This window comes from Eubalaena glacialis, chromosome 3, assembly GCF_028564815.1.
Source record: "Eubalaena glacialis isolate mEubGla1 chromosome 3, mEubGla1.1.hap2.+ XY, whole genome shotgun sequence".
Taxonomy (NCBI): domain Eukaryota; kingdom Metazoa; phylum Chordata; class Mammalia; order Artiodactyla; family Balaenidae; genus Eubalaena; species Eubalaena glacialis.
Window position 1 is genome coordinate 188,191,103 of NC_083718.1, and position 18,498 is coordinate 188,209,600.

Genomic DNA, 18,498 nt, shown 5'->3' on the forward strand with positions numbered 1-18,498 from the left:
GAAAACCCAAAATCAGTAGAAGGAAAAAAGTCACAAAGATCAGAGCAGAAATAAATGAATACAAACGAAGAAAACAATAGCAAAGATCAATAAAACTAAAAGCTGGCTCTTTGAGAGGATAAACAAAATTGATAAACCCTTAGCCAGCCTCATCAAGAAAAAAAGGGAGCTTTCCGGGCGGCAGGGAGGGAGGGCGGCCTGCTGGGTCCACGCGGCCTCGGGCCGGAGCCCGGGTCCCCGCCCACCCCAGCGCCTGGCCGAGCCCCGCCCCCCGCGTCTCCATCGCGGGTCGCGGTGGTCGGATGTGCTCCCGGGTCCGCGGGACAGGCGGGCGCAGAGGTCCCTTGTGTTGGCGGGGGTGGGTGCGGCGAGGTTCCGGTGCCTCCGCGGAGCATCGTGGGTCTGGGGCTGGGGGCGCCGCAGATTGCTGTGCTCTCCGCACTTTCCCGGCTCTGAAGCCTCGAGAACACGGCTAGGCAGCAGTAGTTTAATGGGGAGTTTGCCTGCTGGGAACTAGGGGCCTGCTGGGGTCTCAGTTCTTGGCTGGCCGCGGAACACGAGGTTGCCAGGTGTGTGACGGCAGCAGGCAGGAGTGACCCGCTGGTGCAGTGATAAGCAGGAAAGGAAGGACAGCGGCTGTTGGCCTGTGAACCTAGGCAAGAATGACCAGCTGACACAGTCCAGACCAAGGTCCGTGGGCCCAGCTCGGTCCTGTGCGTCTGGTCAGTGGAATAGACCTGCACGTGTGGCTCTTGTCACTCTAGGACTGGCTTCAGGACAGATCCTGCTGATGAGCCCAGGGCACCGCCCTCAGTTCTCCAGGAGAGTGTGCCGGAGTGGAGCCAGGGGGGTGTGCCTGACTCAGCACGGTGGCCACGCACGTCCAGTCTGCTGGCAAGGGCAGTGGGGAGTCGGGGGAAGTCATGGCCTTGGGAATGTCCTCTGATGAAAAAGAACCTGCGGGCTTATAAAATAACTTGTGTGTGGAACGTTGGTGTGTTGAAAAGCAGTTCTGTGTGCTTTTCCCCCCTGGTGTGGATCAGCAGTGCTGAGGCAGCAGGCGGGATACAGAAGTGTGAGCAGAGACCGTCTGGAGTCCCCAAACTCCAGGGAAACTAAAGGTGACAGCCAGCCTAGTGACGAGGACAGGAGCTGGGGGCGGTGGCGCTGGCGGCAACCCAGCAGGTTCCCCTCATCTCAGGGCCCTAATCCTGGCTCCAGCCGGGTGGTCAGGGGAGCTGCAAGGTCTTATGGGCGAGCAGTCCTGAGCTGTTCTTCGCTGTGTTTGGGTCATCTCCCCCCATCCAAGGGGAGAAATCTAGATGAGATTTAAGAATTAGTGCTTTAAGAATGTGGACCTTGGGCTTCCCTGGTGGCGCAGTGGTTGAGAATCCACCTGCCAATGCAGGGGACACGGGTTCGAGCCCTGGTATAGGAAGATCCCACATGCCGCGGAGCAGCTGGGCTCGTGAGCCACGGCTACTGAGCCTGCGCGTCTGGAGCCTGTGCTCCGCAACAAGAGAGGCCGCGATAGTGAGAGGCCCGCACACCGCGATGAAGAGTGGCCCCCGCTCGCCACAACTAGAGAAAGTCCTTGCACAGAAACGTAGACCCAACACAGCCATAAAAATAAATTAAAAAAAAAAAAAAAAAAGAATGTGGATCTCATAGTTGAAACCTCAGAAGACATGTTTTCAGCACAGGGTGTTAAAGTGAACGGAAGGATTCAACCCCTTTTCAAGGAGGGTGTCTCCATGTGGGCAGAACTAGAGAATAAATGGGTCTTGAATAAAAAAAAAAAAAAGAAAGAAAAACGGGAGAGGACGCAAATCAATAAAATTAGAAATGAAAAAGGAGAAATCACAACTGACACTGCAGAAATACAAAGGATTATAAGAGACTACTACAAACAACTATATGCCAATAAAATGGACAACCACGAAGAAATGGACAAATTCTTGGAAAGGGACAATTTTCCAAGACTGAACCAGGAAGAATTAGAAAATATAAACAGACCTATCACAAGTAATGAAATTGAAACTGTAATTAAAAATCTTCCAACAGACAAAAGTCCAGGACCAGATGGCTTCACAGGCGAATTCTACCAAACGTTTAGAGAAGAGCTAACACTGATCCTTCTCAAACTCTTCCAAAAAATTGCAGAGGGAGGAACACTCCCTAATTCATTCTATGAAGCCACCATCTCCCTGATACCAAAACCAGAAGAAAATATCACAAACAATGAAAATTATAGACCAATATTACTGATGAACATAGATGCAAAAATCCTGAACAAAATACTAGCAAACAGAATCCAACAACATATTAAAAGGATCATACACCATGATCAAGTGGTATTTATCCCAGGGATGCAAGGATTCTTCAATATACACAAATCAATCAGTGTGATACAACACATTAACAAACCAATGATCATCTCAATATATGCAGAAAAAGCTTTTGACGACATTCAACACCCATTTATGATAAAAACTCTCCAGAAAATGGGCATAGAGGGAACCTACCTCCACATAATAAAGGCCATATATGACAAATCCACAGCAAACATCATACTCAATGGTGAAAAACTGAAAGCATTTCCACATGATCAGGAACAAGACAAGGATTCCACTCTTGCCACTCTTATTCAACATAGTTTTGTAAGTCCTAGCCATGGCAATCAGAGAAGAAAAAGAAATAAAAGGAATAGAAACTGGAAAAGAAGTAAAACTGTCACTGCTTGCAGATGACATGATACTATACATAGAAAATCCTAAAGATGCCACCAGAAAACTACTAGAACTAATCAATGAATTTGGTAAGGTTGCAGGACACAAAATTAATGCACAGAAATCTCTGGCATTCCTATACACTAACAACGAAAAATCAGAAAGAGAAATTAAGGAAACAGTCCCATTTACCATCACAACAGAAAGAATAAAATACTTAGGAATAAACCTATCTAAGAAGGTGAAAGATGTGCACTGAGAAAACTATAAAGCACTGATAAAAGAAATCAAAGATGACATACCATGTTCTTGGATTGGAAGAATCAATATTGTGAAAATGACTATACTACCCAAAGCAATCTACAGATTCAATGTAATCCCTATCAAACTACCAATGGCATTCTTCACAGAATTAGAACAAAAAATTTTACAATTCATATAGAAACACAAAAGTCCCCAAATAGCCAAAGCAATCTTGAGAAAGAAAAACAGAGCGGGAGGAATCAGGCTCCCCAACTTCAAACTATACTACAAAGCTACAGTAATCAAGACAGTATGGTACTGGCACAAAAACAGAAATATAGATCAATGGTACAAGATAGAAAGCCCAGAGATAGACCCACGCACATATGGTCACCTAATTTACGACAAAAGAGGCAAGAACATACAATGGAGGAAAGACAGCCTCTTCAATAAGTGGTGCTGGGAAAACCGGAGAGCTACATGTAAAAGAATGAAATTAGAACACTTCCTAACACCATACACAAAAATAAACTCCAAATGGATTAAAGACCTAAATGTAAGACCAGACACTATAAAACTCTTAGAGGAAGGCTTCCCTGGTGGCACAGTGGTTAAGAATCTGCCTGTCAATGCAGGAGACACGGGTTCGAGCCCTGGTCCGGGAAGATCCCACATGCCGAGGAGCAACTAAGCCCCTGTGCCACAACTACTGAGCCTGCGTGCTAGAGCCCATGAGCCACAACTACTGAGCCCGCGTGCCACAACTACTGAAGCCGTCACGCCTAGAGCCTGTGCTCCATGACAAGAGAAGTTACCATAATGAGAAGCCTGCACACTGCAACAAAGAGTAGCCCCCGCTCGCCACAACTAGAGAAAGCCCACTCGCAGCAATGAAGACCCAATGCAGCCAAAAATAAATAAATAAATAAATATATTAAAAAAAAACTCTTATAGGAAAACATAGGAAAAACACTCTTTGACATAAACCACAGCAAGACCTTTTTTGGCCCACCTCCTACAGTAATGAAAATAAAAACAAAAATAAACAAATGGGACCTATTTAAACTTAAAAGCTTTCGCACAGCAAAGGAAACCATAAACAAGACGAAAAGACAACCCTCAGAACGGGAGAAAATATTTGCAAATGAAACAACAGACAAAGGATTAATCTCCAAAATAAACAAACAGCTCATGGAGCTCAATATCAAAAAACAAACAGTCCAATTAAAAAATGGGCGGAAGACCTAAATACACATTTCACCAAAGAAGACATACAGATGGCCAAGAGGCACATGAAAAGCTGCTCAACATCACTAATTATTAGAGAAATGCAAATCAAAACTACAATGAGGTATCTCCTCACACCGGTCAGAATGGCCATTATCAAAAAATCTAGAAACAATAAATGCTGGAGAGGGTGTGGAGAAAAGGGATTCCTCTTGCACTGTTGGTGGGAATGTAAATTGATACAGCCGCTATGGAGAACAGTATGGAGGTTCCTTAAAAAACTAAAAATAGAACTACCATATGACCCAGCAATCCCATAACTGGGCACATACCCTGAGAAAACCATAATTCAAAAAGACACATGCACCCCAATGTTCACGGCAGCTCTATTTACAATAGCCAGGACATGGAAGCAACCTAAATGTCCATCGACATTTGAATGGATAAAGAAGATGTGGCACATATATACAATGGAATATCACTCAGCCATAAAAACGAACGAAACTGAGTTATTTGTAGTGAGGTGGATGGACCTAGAGTCTGTCATACAGAGTGAAGTAAGTCAGAAAGGGAAAAACAAATACCGTATGCTAACGCATATATATGGTATCTAAAAAAAAAAAAAATGGTACTGATGAACCTAGTGGCAGGGCAGGAATAAAGACATAGACATAGAGAGTGGACTTGAGGACACGGGGTGGGGGGGGGGAAGCTGGGGTGAAGTGAGAGTGGCATTGACACATATACACTACCAAATGTAAAATAGATGGCTAGTGGGAAGCAGCAGCATAGACAGGGCGATCAGCTCTGTGCTCTGCGAGGACCTAGAGGGGTGGGATAGGGAGGGTGGGAGGGAGACGCAAGAGGGAGGGGATATGGGGATATATGTATACATATGGCTGATTCACTTTGTTGTACAGCAGAAACTAACACAGTATTGTGAAGCAATTATACTCCAATAAAGATCTATAAAAATAAATAAATAAAAATAAAATATACATGGGAAAAAAACTACACCCGGTCTACCCAGGTTTCCCTCATTGGCTACCTTTCACGAGCTACGGGCCTGGTGGGGGGTGGGGACAGAGGGTTGGGGGACAAGCAATTTCGGCTTATGATTTTTCCAGACGTTCTCACTTCCAGCTACACATTCAAGTTTGAGTGAGCAGATTTTCAGCGACCCAGATAGGTTTACTTCTGCAAAACCATTCATTGGATGAATGTGTTTGAAACGCTGATCGAAACCTGAGCGCTAATGCCAAAGATTAAGCAGATTCCGGGGTGGGGGAGTGGGGAAGCCGCAAGTTCCTCCTCTCACTGAACTGAACTGCAGAAAAGCCTGGGAAAGGGGACGCCGCCGGCCCCTCCGGACCAGCCTCGACCGCGCCTGGCTGCCTCCTGCCCACCCGCCACCAACCAGAACTGCCGCGCCAGGGGATCTACGGAGGCGGAAGCGAACAATAATTTATTTCGCGGGAGGAAGGCGGGGAAGGGAATTCGGGCGGGTGGGTGGTGGCTGGGGTGACTCTTCCCAACTAAACGCCCAAGGATTTCACAGCCACGCGGGGCCGGCCTCTCGGGCCTGCGGGTTCGGCTGGGTGCGAGCACGCAGTCGCCCTCCGGCTGTAAATAATTCCTGCGGCCAAAGGAGCCGGAGAGAAAGCGGGGGATGCAGCTTACTTCATCTCGCCCGTCAGAGCCGGCCGCTTCTCCGGGAAACGTCGAGGGCGGCGCAGGGCGCCCGGTGCTGCGAACCGAGCTCAGGCCAGGCCGGGGCCCCGCACATCCTCTTCCGCCCGCCGGGCCCACCCTAACAGGGGCGCGTCACGCGGCCCCGCGCCTAACGCGCGCTCGGGTTTCGCCAGCGACGCCGGGGGCGGCGAGCGGGGATGGCGCGAGGCCAGGTCCGGGCCGACCGACCCTTCCCGGCCCAACCCGAGACGCGTCACTGTCCGCGAGGACGGTGCACCCGCGAGACCTGGACCTCAGACCCCTGCGACCTCGGCGCGCGCGCGCGCGCAGAAGGGCCCCCCGGGCCAGGGACGCGCACGCGCAGTGGGACGAGGCGAGGGGCGCGCGCAGTGGGGCCGAACCAGGGGCGGGCGGCGGAGGCGCAGGCGAGACCACGCCCCCTAGCTCCGGTCGCTGGGGGTAGGGGGGCGGGGGTAGGGGGGCGGGGGTAGGGGGGCGGGGGCAGGGCCCTCCCGCGAGGCCCTCCCACATGATTCCTTGGTTCCCGTGGATGGGCTGGACTTAAGAACGAAGTGAGCGGACCCTTCTCTGTCGCCCTGGGTTCTGTTGTGCATCGTAGAGGCCGCCTTCTGGGACACACGAGGGCCGAGGGAAGTGGTTGTGTCGTGGAGCCGGGTTGCCCACGATCTGGCACAAGCTGTGGGACCTGGAACAGGTCACTTGACCTCGCTTTTCTCCATCTATGGAACGAGCGGCTTGGTGTATCCCATTTTTAATATCCAGAAGTAGTGATTTAGGGGTGGGAGAGCAGGCTATGGGCCGTGTCTCCACCAGGCAGCTTCAACTCTCTGCCTACACTCGTGTGACCTTGAAGACACTAACCTGTGATAAGTGCCCAGGAAGTGGTAGCTTGCACCTATGTGGCTTTATTAGCAAGATCGTGGATGGGAAGAAGGCCTTCTCTGCGGGGTGATGGTGAGGTTATAAAGAGATGACAGGGTGAGCTACCTCTCTGAGCACTCGGTGGTATGCCGGTCCCATGCCCCACTCTTCACCATTATCACGCAGTACCTGACCCTCACTCTCACCTTCATGCCCACTTTCCTCCCAGCCCTACAGTGTGGTCAGTGCCCCCTGTGGGGCCGCAGCCATCAGAGAAGCTGCTGCTCCTTCCTGCTTCTCAACAGACCCCGGGGGGCCTTGAGTTAAATAAGGCAGGGCTGCTGCTACATTGACCAGCCAGACCACCCAGGACCACCTCCTGGATGGTCTCATCCCGACTCCTGAGCATCTTAGCTCTTTCCCTTCTTCAGACCCACCTTCCTCCCATCCCAGAGAAAGGAGAATGCCTGGTCACCTGTGCTGCAGAGCGCTTGACCACCCAACAGAGGGCATTCTGACCAGAGAAAGAAAACTATTAGCAGCGTTTGATTCCATGAAGGTTCCATTAGAGGTAGGAATGTCAGGAACTAGCAGAAGGAACTTGGCAGTGGCCAGCAGGACTAAGTAGGGCCAACAGGCGTGATTACCACACAGGATATTAAGCAAGAGGGTTCCAGGAAGGCTGGGGAGCCAAGGGGGGCTGGGCTCCACTGTCATCAAAGCCAGGGGCCATCTGGGGGCCTGCACGGAGCTGCTGGGCCTCAGCAAGGATTTGGCCATACGGGGTGGGACCTGAGGGGAGAGTCAAGGAGCCAGGTCCCTGCCCGGCTGCCTCCATAGCTGGAAGTGGGTGGGAGGGTCTAGGGCAGCGGCCAGCCAAACCGTGCTGGACGATGCCAGGACTTGGCCAAGAGCCCTTCCCATGTTCGTAACCCTGGGTGCACTGTGCACTCGCATAGCATGTAAACTGGGGCCAAAGGAGGCACAGATGGGAGAAGGCAGTGCTCAGAGACTGATATGAGCGGTGGGGACGTTTCCCAGATCCCCGTACAGCCAACGTCGGTTACCTCGAGGGCACCTTTCAAAACATCCCAAAGCCAAGTCAGCAGTAACCAGCTTATTAAGAACATGCATGTGTCCACTTAGGTGTCAGTGGGGTGGGGACTGGGGAGTGACATGAAATGAGCCTAGGGTGTCACAGCTGTCCTCCCTGCCAGTACTTCCATGCCCACACATAGTTGATATGTTTTCATTTCTCTACCCTCCTCCCTCACTCTTAGTCCTTATCTCAGTCTCCTCCTGATTCTGTACCTTCTAGTCTGATCTGGACCATTACTTTGCTTTCTTTCTATCATGAAAACAATTTGGTTTCATCCAGGTGTGGGAGCATTGCCGCCTAAAACCAAAAATCTCAAAGCTTGTCCATGGAGCTTTATGATGAGCTTTAGCACCTTTGCATACCTAAAGCTTTTCTCATTTCTTTGCTAACAGCAGCTACAAGGCCACATCACAAGGTACACCACATCACAGGTTATGCCACATCACAAGGTACTCCACATCCCATGGGACCAGGTATGCCCAAAACCCTCTGAAGGAAGCCGGAAGAAAGGAGTGATGCCCTGTGGTGGTGATGGAGGGTGTCCCGTGACCTGAGCTGTGTCTGCAAGGAGCGCCCTGGAGCTCTGTTTGAAGCTGACTTTTTTTGTCTTCCTAAACTGTGGGGTAGGCAGAAGTCAGGGTTAATTCAGCCTGCTTCCCAGATGTGGAAAGTGAGACCTGGAGAGATGAATGACTCACAAGAGAGGGCAGTGGAGTTAGAAATAAAATCATGTTGCAGTTCCTATTTTGGGGCAGCAGTTTCTATTTTGGGGCAGCAGTCACTAAGTTAGTTCTACTCCTTCACTCTGCTCTTTGTACAGGGTGGGGAGGAAAGAACAGGTGTCGTGGATTTTCAACCACCAGTACATCTTTTCATCCCCAGGCATGAGAAAGCCCAGCACACTCTCTCTCTCTTGTTTTTCTTTTTTAAGATTAGCTTCATAAAATCTACATAAAGTAGCTACATATTGGTTTTCTATTGTGGCCATAACAGTTGACTACCATTTAGTGGCTCAAACAAAGCAAATATATTATCTTACAGCCCTTTAGGTCAGAAGTCTGATGTGGGTCTCACTGGACTAAAACCAAGGGGTGTCAGGGCTGCTGTGTTCCTCTCAAGGGGAGCCCTTTTCTTGCTCATCTGGGTGTTGGCAGAATTCAGATCCTTGTGGTTTTAGGACTGAGATCCCTGTTCCCTTGCTGGCTATCAGCTGACGGCCATTCCCAGCTTCTAGAGGCTAGCACATTCCCTGGCTTGTGACCTCCTTCCTCAATCTTCATAGCCAGCAATGGCAGGTCAAGTGCTTTGTATCTCTCGTCATTATTTTCAGGTTCATCTCTCTGATGCATCTGGGAAAGGACCTCTGCTTTTAAGGACTCATGATTAGACTGGGCACACTTGTGCAAACCAGGATCATCTCCCCATCTCAGAGTCCATGTGTTTAATCACAGCTACATAGTCCCTTTTGCCATATAAGGTGACATACCCACAGGTTCCAGACATTAGGGCCTGGACGTCTTTAGGGAGTCATTATTCTGCCTACCACAAATTATAAATTTCCAGACTCTCAAACTCTCTTGATTGTCCAGGATCTTTATCACATGATTTTTTTGGTAATAGCTTTACTGAGATATAATTCACATAATACACAATTCATCTATTTAAAGTGTACAATTCATTGTTTTTTAATATACCCACAGAGTTGTGCAACCATCACCACAATCAATTAAAAACATTTTAATCACCCCAACAAGAAACCATGTACCTATTAGTACTTGCTCCCTATTTCCCCCGAACACTCCCAGTCCTAGGGAACCACTAATCTACTTTCTGTCTCTGTGGATTTGCCTATGCTGTATATTTCATATAAATGGAATCCTATAATATGTGGCCTTTTGTGTATATATAGTATGTTAGATAGACACATATATATAATGTGTATCTACATAATGTTTTCAAGGTTCATCCATGTTGTAGCATGTATCAGTGCTTCATTCCTTTTTATTGCTAAATAGCATTTGATTGTACAGATATACCAAATTTTGTTTATCCATTCATCAGTTCTTGGACATTTGGGTTATTTTCACTTTTGAGCTATGATGAATAATGCCGCCCTGAACATATACCTGTTTTTATGTGGACATAATGTTTTCATTCTCTTGGGTATATACCTAGGAGTGGAATTGCTAGGTCATATGGTAACTCTGTGTTTAACTTTTTGAGAAACTGCCAGATTATTTTCCACAGTGGCTGCACCAGTCTGCATTCCTACCAACAATGGATGATCCTATTTCTCACATCCTCGCCAACACTTGTTATTATCTTGACTTTTTGATTCTAGCCATCCTTGTGGGTGTGAAGTGGATCTGATTGTGTTTTTTTGATTTGCATTTTCCTGATGGCTCATGGCATTGAGCATCTTTTCAGGTGCTTATTGGATGACTGTATATCTTCTCTGGAGAAATATCTAGTCAGATTATTTGCCCATTTTTCAAGTGAGTTATCTTTTTATTATTGAGTTGTTAGAATTCTTTATATATTCTAGATACAGGCCCCTTACCAGATTTGCAAAAATTTTCTCCCATTCTGTGGGTTGTCTTTTCACTTTCTTGATGGTGTCTTTTGTAGCATAAGAATTTTTTATTCTGATGTCCAGTTTATCTATTTTTTCTTTTGTTGCTTGTGCTTTTGGAATCATATCTAAGAAGGCTTTGCCTAATCCAATATCATGAAAATTTATGCTTGCATTTTCTTCTAAGAGTTTGTTTTAGCTCGTACGTTTAGGCTTTTGATTCATTTTTGGTTAATTTTTGTGTATGATGTGAGAGGTAGGAGGTCCAACTTTATTCTTTTGCATGTGACTATCCAGTTGTCCCAGAATGCTTTGTTGAACGGTCACATAATGTGCCCCAAACACATATGCTTGGATTTCTATGCAACACTGACATGACCAAAGTCCCTCCCCGGTCCAGTAAGACAGACCCCAGCAGACCAATGCCTGGCAAGCAGCAGATCCTCAAAAAATGTTTGTCAGATGAATGTGGTACAAGGTGGGGAGCTGAGGCCCCCAGTCCAGGGATTGGAGTCCCCTTCACTCTGTGCATGACTCTGGAAATGTTTCCTCCAAGCGGCCACTTGGCCACAGTCTAAAGAGGTGCCTTGGTACCCTTGAGTAAAGGGGGCAAACTAGCAGTGCTCCTACTGCCTGAACCAGATCTCAGGAAAAAAATCCCAAATTTTGTTTTGAGGCTGCCAGGGAACAGGGGGGTCAAGGGAAAGGAAGAGAGAAGATTGGGGAACAGCTGGCTGGGATGTGAACCAGGACAGGGGACCTTGAGTAACAAATTAAGAAGCACCTGTACTCAAGGTCAACATTTCTTGCCTTAAGCTTCAAGAGGCAAAAGCAGGGGAAAGCTCTTGGCTGGCAGATGAAATGAAAAGATAAAAGTGCTGGCAGCCACCCCAGACATCTCTGCACCGGCAAAAGCTGCATCATATCCTTTGGGCCAAGTGGAGACGCAGCCTGGGGACAGCCAAGCTTCTGGAGCAGGGCACAGATGAACCTGGGGTCTGCGGAAGGAGAAGGCACTCTTGCAGGGGAAATGTGATGGTCAGCAGAACCTCACGAGACAGAGGCTGGCTTCCCGTTGGCTTCTCCAGGAAGCAGGCACTGTCTGTCTCTCCCAGCCCTGACACTGCAGTAGCCTGATACGAGGCCAGGAGCTGGGGAGCCTCTGGGGAGCCAGCAGCTCCCAAGTGGCTGCAGGGTCACAGCAGGGGACAACTCCTTACTCCTCAGCCCCTTCCACTCCCCTCTCCAGTCCTGGAAACACAGGTAAGGTACCCCTCATTCATTCACCCAGTACGACATGCCAGGCTGTCTAGGCTCAGGGAACACAGCCATGAACAAGGCTCCTGTTCTCAAGGAGCTTATGTTCTACTCCATGTCGGGGTGTGTGGTAGAGAGATGGACCATAAAGCAGTAAAAGAATAATTACAGAGTGACAAGTGTGATGAAGAAAATAAAAGAGAATAATGGAACAGGATGTCTGACTGTACAGTTAAGGAAGGCCTCTCCAGGGGTGATATGTGACTGAGACCAGAGGGAAAAGGGCCAGTCACACAAAAGCTAGGGGAAGAGTGTTCCGGGCAGAGAGAACAGCACGTACAAAGGCCCCAAGCCAGGAAATAGTTTGGCATCTCTGCAGAACTGAAAGGAGGCCAGTGTGGCTGGAGCACTGAGCAAGGGGAGACCTAAGAACAGGTTGTAGAAGCTGGGACACGTGGTGCCTTCCAGGCTACGGAAAGGAATGTGGATTTCATTCTAATTTGTAGTGGAAGCCCCTAGGGAATTTTAAAGAAGAGAAGGACCAATCAGTTTTCATTTTGGAAAGTCCCTGGGCTTCTGGGCTGCAGGCCTGGAGGAGAAGCACATGGAGTGGGTGGGGGTTATTGTAGGGTCCAGACAGGCTAGGGGCACAACTCCAGGATGTATTAAAATGTAGATGTTATTACTATTCAGGTAGGGCAAGGCCAACAGATCAGGAGATGACTGCCATTGAGAAGGTAGTTTGTTACAGTTCAGTTCCCAAGAAGAGTGGGCACGCCCTGCCGCCCACGCAGGGCCACGTGGGGATGCACCAGGGTCAGCCAGGAGGCAGAGGGAGTGAGGGAAAATGTGTACAAGGGCCTTTATAGTGGTTTCCAAGGGAAGCATGGGCAAGGCAGGGTCAGCAGGCTTAGGACTGGCCAGTTTGAAGAGTTTTCAGCAGGCTCTGGGGCGTAGGGGCTGTCCCCTAGTTGTCTGTATCTGGTCCAGGGTGATTAGGGCAGGTAGATAGTGGCCCTGAGTCTGAGAGCCTGATAAAGAAGGAGGTTGGGGGCGTCCCTGGTGGCGCAGTGGTTGAGAATCCGCCTGCCAATGCAGGGAACACGGGTTCGAGCCCTGGTCTGGGAAGATCCCACGTGCCGCGGAGCAGCTGGGCCCGTGAGCCACAATTACTGAGCCTGCACGTCTGGAGCCTGTGCTCCGCAACAAGAGAGGCTGCGATAATGAGAGGCCCGCGCACCGCGATGAAGAGTGGTCCCCATTTGCCACAACTAGAGAAAGCCCTCGCACAGAAACGAAGACCCAACACCGCCATAAATAAATTAATTAATTAAATAAATAAACCCAAAGTTAAAAAAAAAAAAAAAAAGAAGGAGGTTGGAGCTTAGGGATCTGGATGGGTTTGTTTGCTATGAAAGGCACGCGCCAGAGTGAATCACAGACTATTTCTAGGAATTGGCTAGCCCTGGGAGGGGCAGTCCCTCCAGGGTCAGCAAGGCCCTGATGTCAAAGCATCAGAAACACATGGTTGACGTACAAGGGAGGCTGTATTCTGTGGAGAGAGGCTTCCGGAGAGGAAATTGATGGGATCTGCTGATGCATTAGACGTAGGTGATAAGGGAGGAGGAATAATCAAGGATGCTGCTTGGCCTTTTGGCTTAAGCAATTGGGTCCCCCCACTCTCAAGCAAGTCTTTTTTTTTTTTTTTTTTTTAGTACTTTATTATTTATTTATTTATTTTGGCTGCACTGCACGGCATGAGGGATCTCAGTTCCCTGACCAGGAATCAAACCTGTGCCCCCTGCAGTGGAAGTGTGGAGTCTTACCCACTGGACCGCCAGGGAAGTCCCTCTCAAGCAAGTCTTTGAGGGCCCAGGAGACACAGCTACCCTCAAGGAGCTTAAACTCTCGTAGGGGAGCCAGGTTTCAAGTAGGGACAGTTGGCAAGTCAAGTCAGTGCCATTAGGCTCCCTGAAATATGAGTGTACCTTGCCTTAAGTAACAAAAATGTTGCTGGAAAACAACATGTAATTCAGATACAATATTTCCCTCATGTACTTGTATTACCATTTCAGCAACCATAATTTCTGATTGGCTTTCACTTGTCCAAGGCCCAGGACTCGTGATGAGGGTCTCTGCTGATATTGTCCAGAGATTTAATGCTTCTATAAACCCATCTTATCTGTGCCAGAAAACCTCTTCATAAGCATTTAAGATGAGGGCTTTCAGAGCTACAGACTCCTTTGACTATATAAATGATTGCCTTTTAACTTTTTGGTTTTGTAAGATCTACTTCTGTTAAACTCAATGATATATAACAGTAAATAACTTTTATTATTATTATTATTTTAAAATCAAGATTAAGAAAACAGAGCACCCATGACATAAAATAGGCGCTCAATAAAAAATGTTCCTGTAATTTTGATGATGTAGCCTCCATGAAAGGTGGGACTGCTGATGTATTTATATGTTTCAAAGCTACAAAGGAGCTCTTTCCCCAGAATATAATCATCTTGACCTGGTTAGGGACCAACTGAGCTGGGAATGCTGTAACACCTAAAGTTAATGTTCTCAAGTTCTTGCTAGTTTAGATGCCATACAGCGTATGGCATACGGTACAGATGCCGTACTGTGAGGATGGCAATATTGATTGCTGGTGATAAATGTGATCGTGCGGTTTGGGGCAGGTGATGCGGAGTTGTGTGGCTTTCCCCGACCAACCTCCCTTGGTGCGGGGGCACTTCCTGTCACATCCGATTGGAATTCACACATTTGAAATGATCGGATGTCAGTTGCCAACGTCCACTGTGATTGTTTTTCGGCCTCTCTGTTTTACAGGAAGTGTCTTGTTAACTAGACTATAAATGCTTTGAAGGGGAGCTGTCTGGTGGCTACTATATCTTGTGAACATAAACCCCAGAACGAGGGTCTCCTTAATACATACTTGTGGGTTAAATAGATGAATTAATTAACATTACATAGCTGTCAGCTGGCAGATCTTTGTCAGATCAACTTTTTTTTCAACGTATGCAAAAAGTCCCATTTGATTGTGCATCAAAGGACCCTAGAGAGTGAAAAGGTAACCCACAAAATAGGAGAAAATATTCGTAAATTTGTAGTGTTTAGAATATATAAAGAACCGCCACAATTCAGCAACAAAAGAAACCAAACAACCCAATTCAAAAATGGTCAACGGATTTGAATAGACATTTTTCTAAAGAAGATATGCAAATGACCAAAAAGCACATAAAAAGATGCTCAATGTCATTAGTCATTAGAGAAACGCGAGTCAAACCACAATGAGACAGCACTTCCCACCCACTAGGATGGCTGTACTTAAACAACCAAACAAAAAAGGGAAAATAACGAGTGTTGGGGAGGATGTGAAGGAATCGGAACGCTCATGCACTGCTTGTGGGAATGTAAAATGGTGCAGCTGCTATAGGGAAAACAGATTAGAGGTTCCTCAGAAAGTTAGACACAGAATTACTATATGATCCAGCAATTCCATTCCTAGTTATATACCCAAAAGAACTGAAAGCTGGGACCCAGATACTTGTTCACCAACATTCGTAGAAGCATTATTCACAATAGTCAGAAGGTGGAAACAACCCAAGTATCAGTGAACAGATGAACAGATAAACAAAATGTGGTACATCCACACCATGAGATATTATTCAGCCACGAAAAGGAATGAAATTCTGGTACATGCTACAACATGGATGAACCTTGAAAACATTATGCTAAGTGAAAGAAGCCAGACACAAAAGGACAAATGTTGTACGGTTCCATTTATTTGTGATGCCTAAAACTGGCGCATTCATAGAGACAGAAAGTAGAATGGTGGTTGCCAGGGGCAGGAAGAGTGGAGAAATGGGAGTTGGTGTTTACTGGGTACAGAGTTTCTGTTTGGGAAGATGAAAAAAGTTGTGGCAATGGATGGTGGTGATGGTTACTCGGCACTGTGAATGCTTAATGCCACTGAATGGTGCACTTAAAATGATTAAAGTGGTAAACTTTATATTGTGTATGCTTCATCACAATAAAAGAAAATACTGAAAAGAAAAAAGAAAGTCACATTGGGGCAGCATCCCATGGATGAGGATCTGAGAGGCGTCTGGCTTGTGCAGTATCATTTAGCCCAGGATACCCTGCCCGCCTGTCTCCCCTGTGCCCTGGGATTAGAACAAGCCAGTCATCCTTTGACCTTTGTATGGGGAGTGCTAGACACACAGAGGTTTATCCCCGAGACTGACACTTTTCAGACCTGGGACAGCAGCCAATGTCCACACAGCAAAAACCTCTTCAAGGGCCCAGTTCTCGTTTCTACTTCTGCATCCCTCTCAATGCCTCCTCAACTGTCCAGCTGCAATTTTATTGTAAAAGGTAATTATGTGTTAGCTAAAATCAGACACTTTGCCTTGATATCAACACCAGTCCATTGTAGGAGAATGTTGAGTATGTGAGTCCCCATTACAAAGTAAAAGGCATATGAAACTCAAACATATGCCGGGGTCTCTGAAATACTTCATTCTTAGAACCCACGCAATTGGGTAACAGGCTAATAATGACGTTCTCCTAATTCTTCTAGAATTAAGTGCCACATGGATGAGACCCCCAAATGAGTTTATCTGTATTAAGTTCCAGAAAGTTGGCTAATATTAGAGCATGGCTCCCAGGTACTTAAAGAAATCCGAATTACAAATAGAACAGGAATGAGTGCAGCCATTAGAAGAACCAGCTCCGCATAAACAGGTACTTAGAGGTGAAGCAGGAAGTGTAAATGGAGCCCTAATTAATGCCTTGCTTATTGTGCTTTCCTGCAACTGGGAGATTAACCCTGAGATATTTTTAAAGCTTTCACATGTAGCTGGTACCTTGAACAAGTGGGACTCATTGGGTGCAAAAGACAAAACTTCATCTTGCCCCACTGCCGGTTCAAACCTGCTGGGACGCTTACTCCACCTCTGGATGAAATCTGAAACTGAAATCTTGGATGAGATCTGACTTTCTCAGCCTCTCTCTCCAGCCAAGATTTTAAATGTCTAGTCCCATATAATAGTCAGAACCCCAGAGTTACAGCTTTTCCCTGCCCCCAGCTCCTGGAGGGGAGGGGCTAGGATACTGTTTTTCTACCTGGGCGGCCCTCCGATTGCTAGCTGTGGCCTCTGCCTGCTCCCGAACTGCAGGAAGAAGACACGAGAAAGCTACAGGTGAGGTTTACCTGGACTGGGAGGTCCTGGGCTGGCATCGCTGCTCGCTGGGCTCAGCAAATATTCAAAGCTTATCACACCAGGCACTTTGAAGGGTCTTTGGAAATTTCAGCAGGGAAGAGCTGACACCTGCTGTTCTTTTGACTCCTGTGAAAATGCCTTCTCTGGCTGGCTTTTTGTTATTTGTAATTCCATCCCCAGTCCCTGGAGATCAGACTTCTTCCTCTGAGGTCTCTTTTCCCCTCCAGGCGATCTATTGGGAAGATCAAAGACTCTCCCAGATGCACACCTGGTCCCCAGAAGCTCCCACCTTGAACCGGCTCTCAGGGAAAGAATGTCACTGCCAGGGGGGTGCTTTAGCCAGGTGTCCCTTCTCCACCTTTCGATTTCTCAGGCGGGAGTTGCACGGGGCCCTGGGGCACCTGTGTTGCCCTCTGAGTTCTTTATGTAAAGATCCCTTCAGCCAGCTGGTGGTAAGGGGAAGCAAGTCCCCGCTCCTCCACGTGGGGGCGATACTCGCGGGACAATGACCACTGAAAAGCATTCTTCCCTCATCTCAAATGTGATGCATCTTTTTTCTCTCTCAGAGTAGTTATTGAGCTGATGGACGCAAAGCAGTCACTTGACCCCTCCTTCGCATGTTTGTCCCCGTGGAGCTGGGAATGGTGGCCTCCCAAGACTGGACCCATGACTGAAACGGAGCCGGTGAGTCCCTTTAGAACATCTCATTACACACGCTTTTAATGATCCAAAGATTGAGGGCAAAGCAAGGATTTCTTTTTTTTTTTTTCCCCATCTTTTAAGAGTTTTGCTTCGTACGAAATCTAAAAGGTGAAATATTCTCAGCAGAATTCAAGAGAGCCATGCAAATCACTGAGTGATTTCAGGAGACCCAGAAAATTGCCCCAAAACCCGAGTCACTGAGAAGAGCTGCAGCTGCTAATGAAGGTCTTTACAGCCCGCGTGGAGCATCATAGGACCGGAATTCTCCTCCACTGGATGAGTTTTGTCAGGAATATGAGTGATTTCCCCACCCAACCTAACCAGTCTCTTTCCTCACCTGACCTAATCAGGAAGGAACCCAGGCACTATCTCAGGCCATTTCACACCCATGTATCACCCCCACGAGGGCAAGCACCCCATGGGTGGGCGCAACGCAGCCCTCCTTTTATCCCCTGCTTCTACACCATGTCCGGCACATAGCAGGATCTGGGCAAAGCCTGAATTGAATTACAATCTAAGGGTAGAGTGGGGAGAGCCACAGAGACCTGAAATTTATTCTTCAAGGAGTTTACTCTTCTCCTTAAAAAATTCTTTTAAATTAGATTTTAGATATAAAAAGATCAATCTGCTGCTTTATTTTATTACTCTTCTGTTATATTAAACTGTAACCCTTGGTGGCTTAGGATCGTAACAAGTGAAGTCTATAAAACAAAATAGCAGGTGTGTTAAAATTGCCTATATTTTTCAAAAGTGTGCCCTTAAGGTCCTCCTGTGGAAAGGCCAGGTATCCTAATATGCAAGGAAAGAAGACATAGTGTTTTATTGTCTACCTGCCTACCTAATATCCATTCTCCCCTTCCT

General features: G+C 47.3%; 1 protein-coding gene and 1 long non-coding RNA gene across 3 annotated transcripts in view; one reads left to right on the forward strand and one right to left on the reverse strand.

Moving 5' to 3' along the window:
• H6PD (hexose-6-phosphate dehydrogenase/glucose 1-dehydrogenase) overlaps positions 1 to 6,195 on the reverse strand; it is a 34,808-nt gene extending 28,613 nt beyond the window's left edge. Inside the window, exon 1 of one of the 2 annotated variants that reach the window (XM_061185017.1) lies at positions 5,880 to 6,195. In XM_061185017.1, the coding sequence (XP_061041000.1) occupies positions 5,880 to 5,884 (5 nt within the window). In that variant the 5' untranslated portion in view covers positions 5,885 to 6,195. The remainder of the gene's footprint in view (positions 1 to 5,879) is intronic. The other variant, XM_061185018.1, reaches the window with a different exon arrangement.
• A 10,606-nt stretch (positions 6,196 to 16,801) lies between these two features.
• LOC133088970 (uncharacterized) lies at positions 16,802 to 18,179 on the forward strand. The gene is made up of 3 exons (XR_009700564.1): positions 16,802 to 16,914; positions 17,502 to 17,619; positions 17,719 to 18,179. It is a non-coding gene; the product is annotated as an uncharacterized LOC133088970 (long non-coding RNA).
• Positions 18,180 to 18,498: the final 319 nt, after the last annotated feature.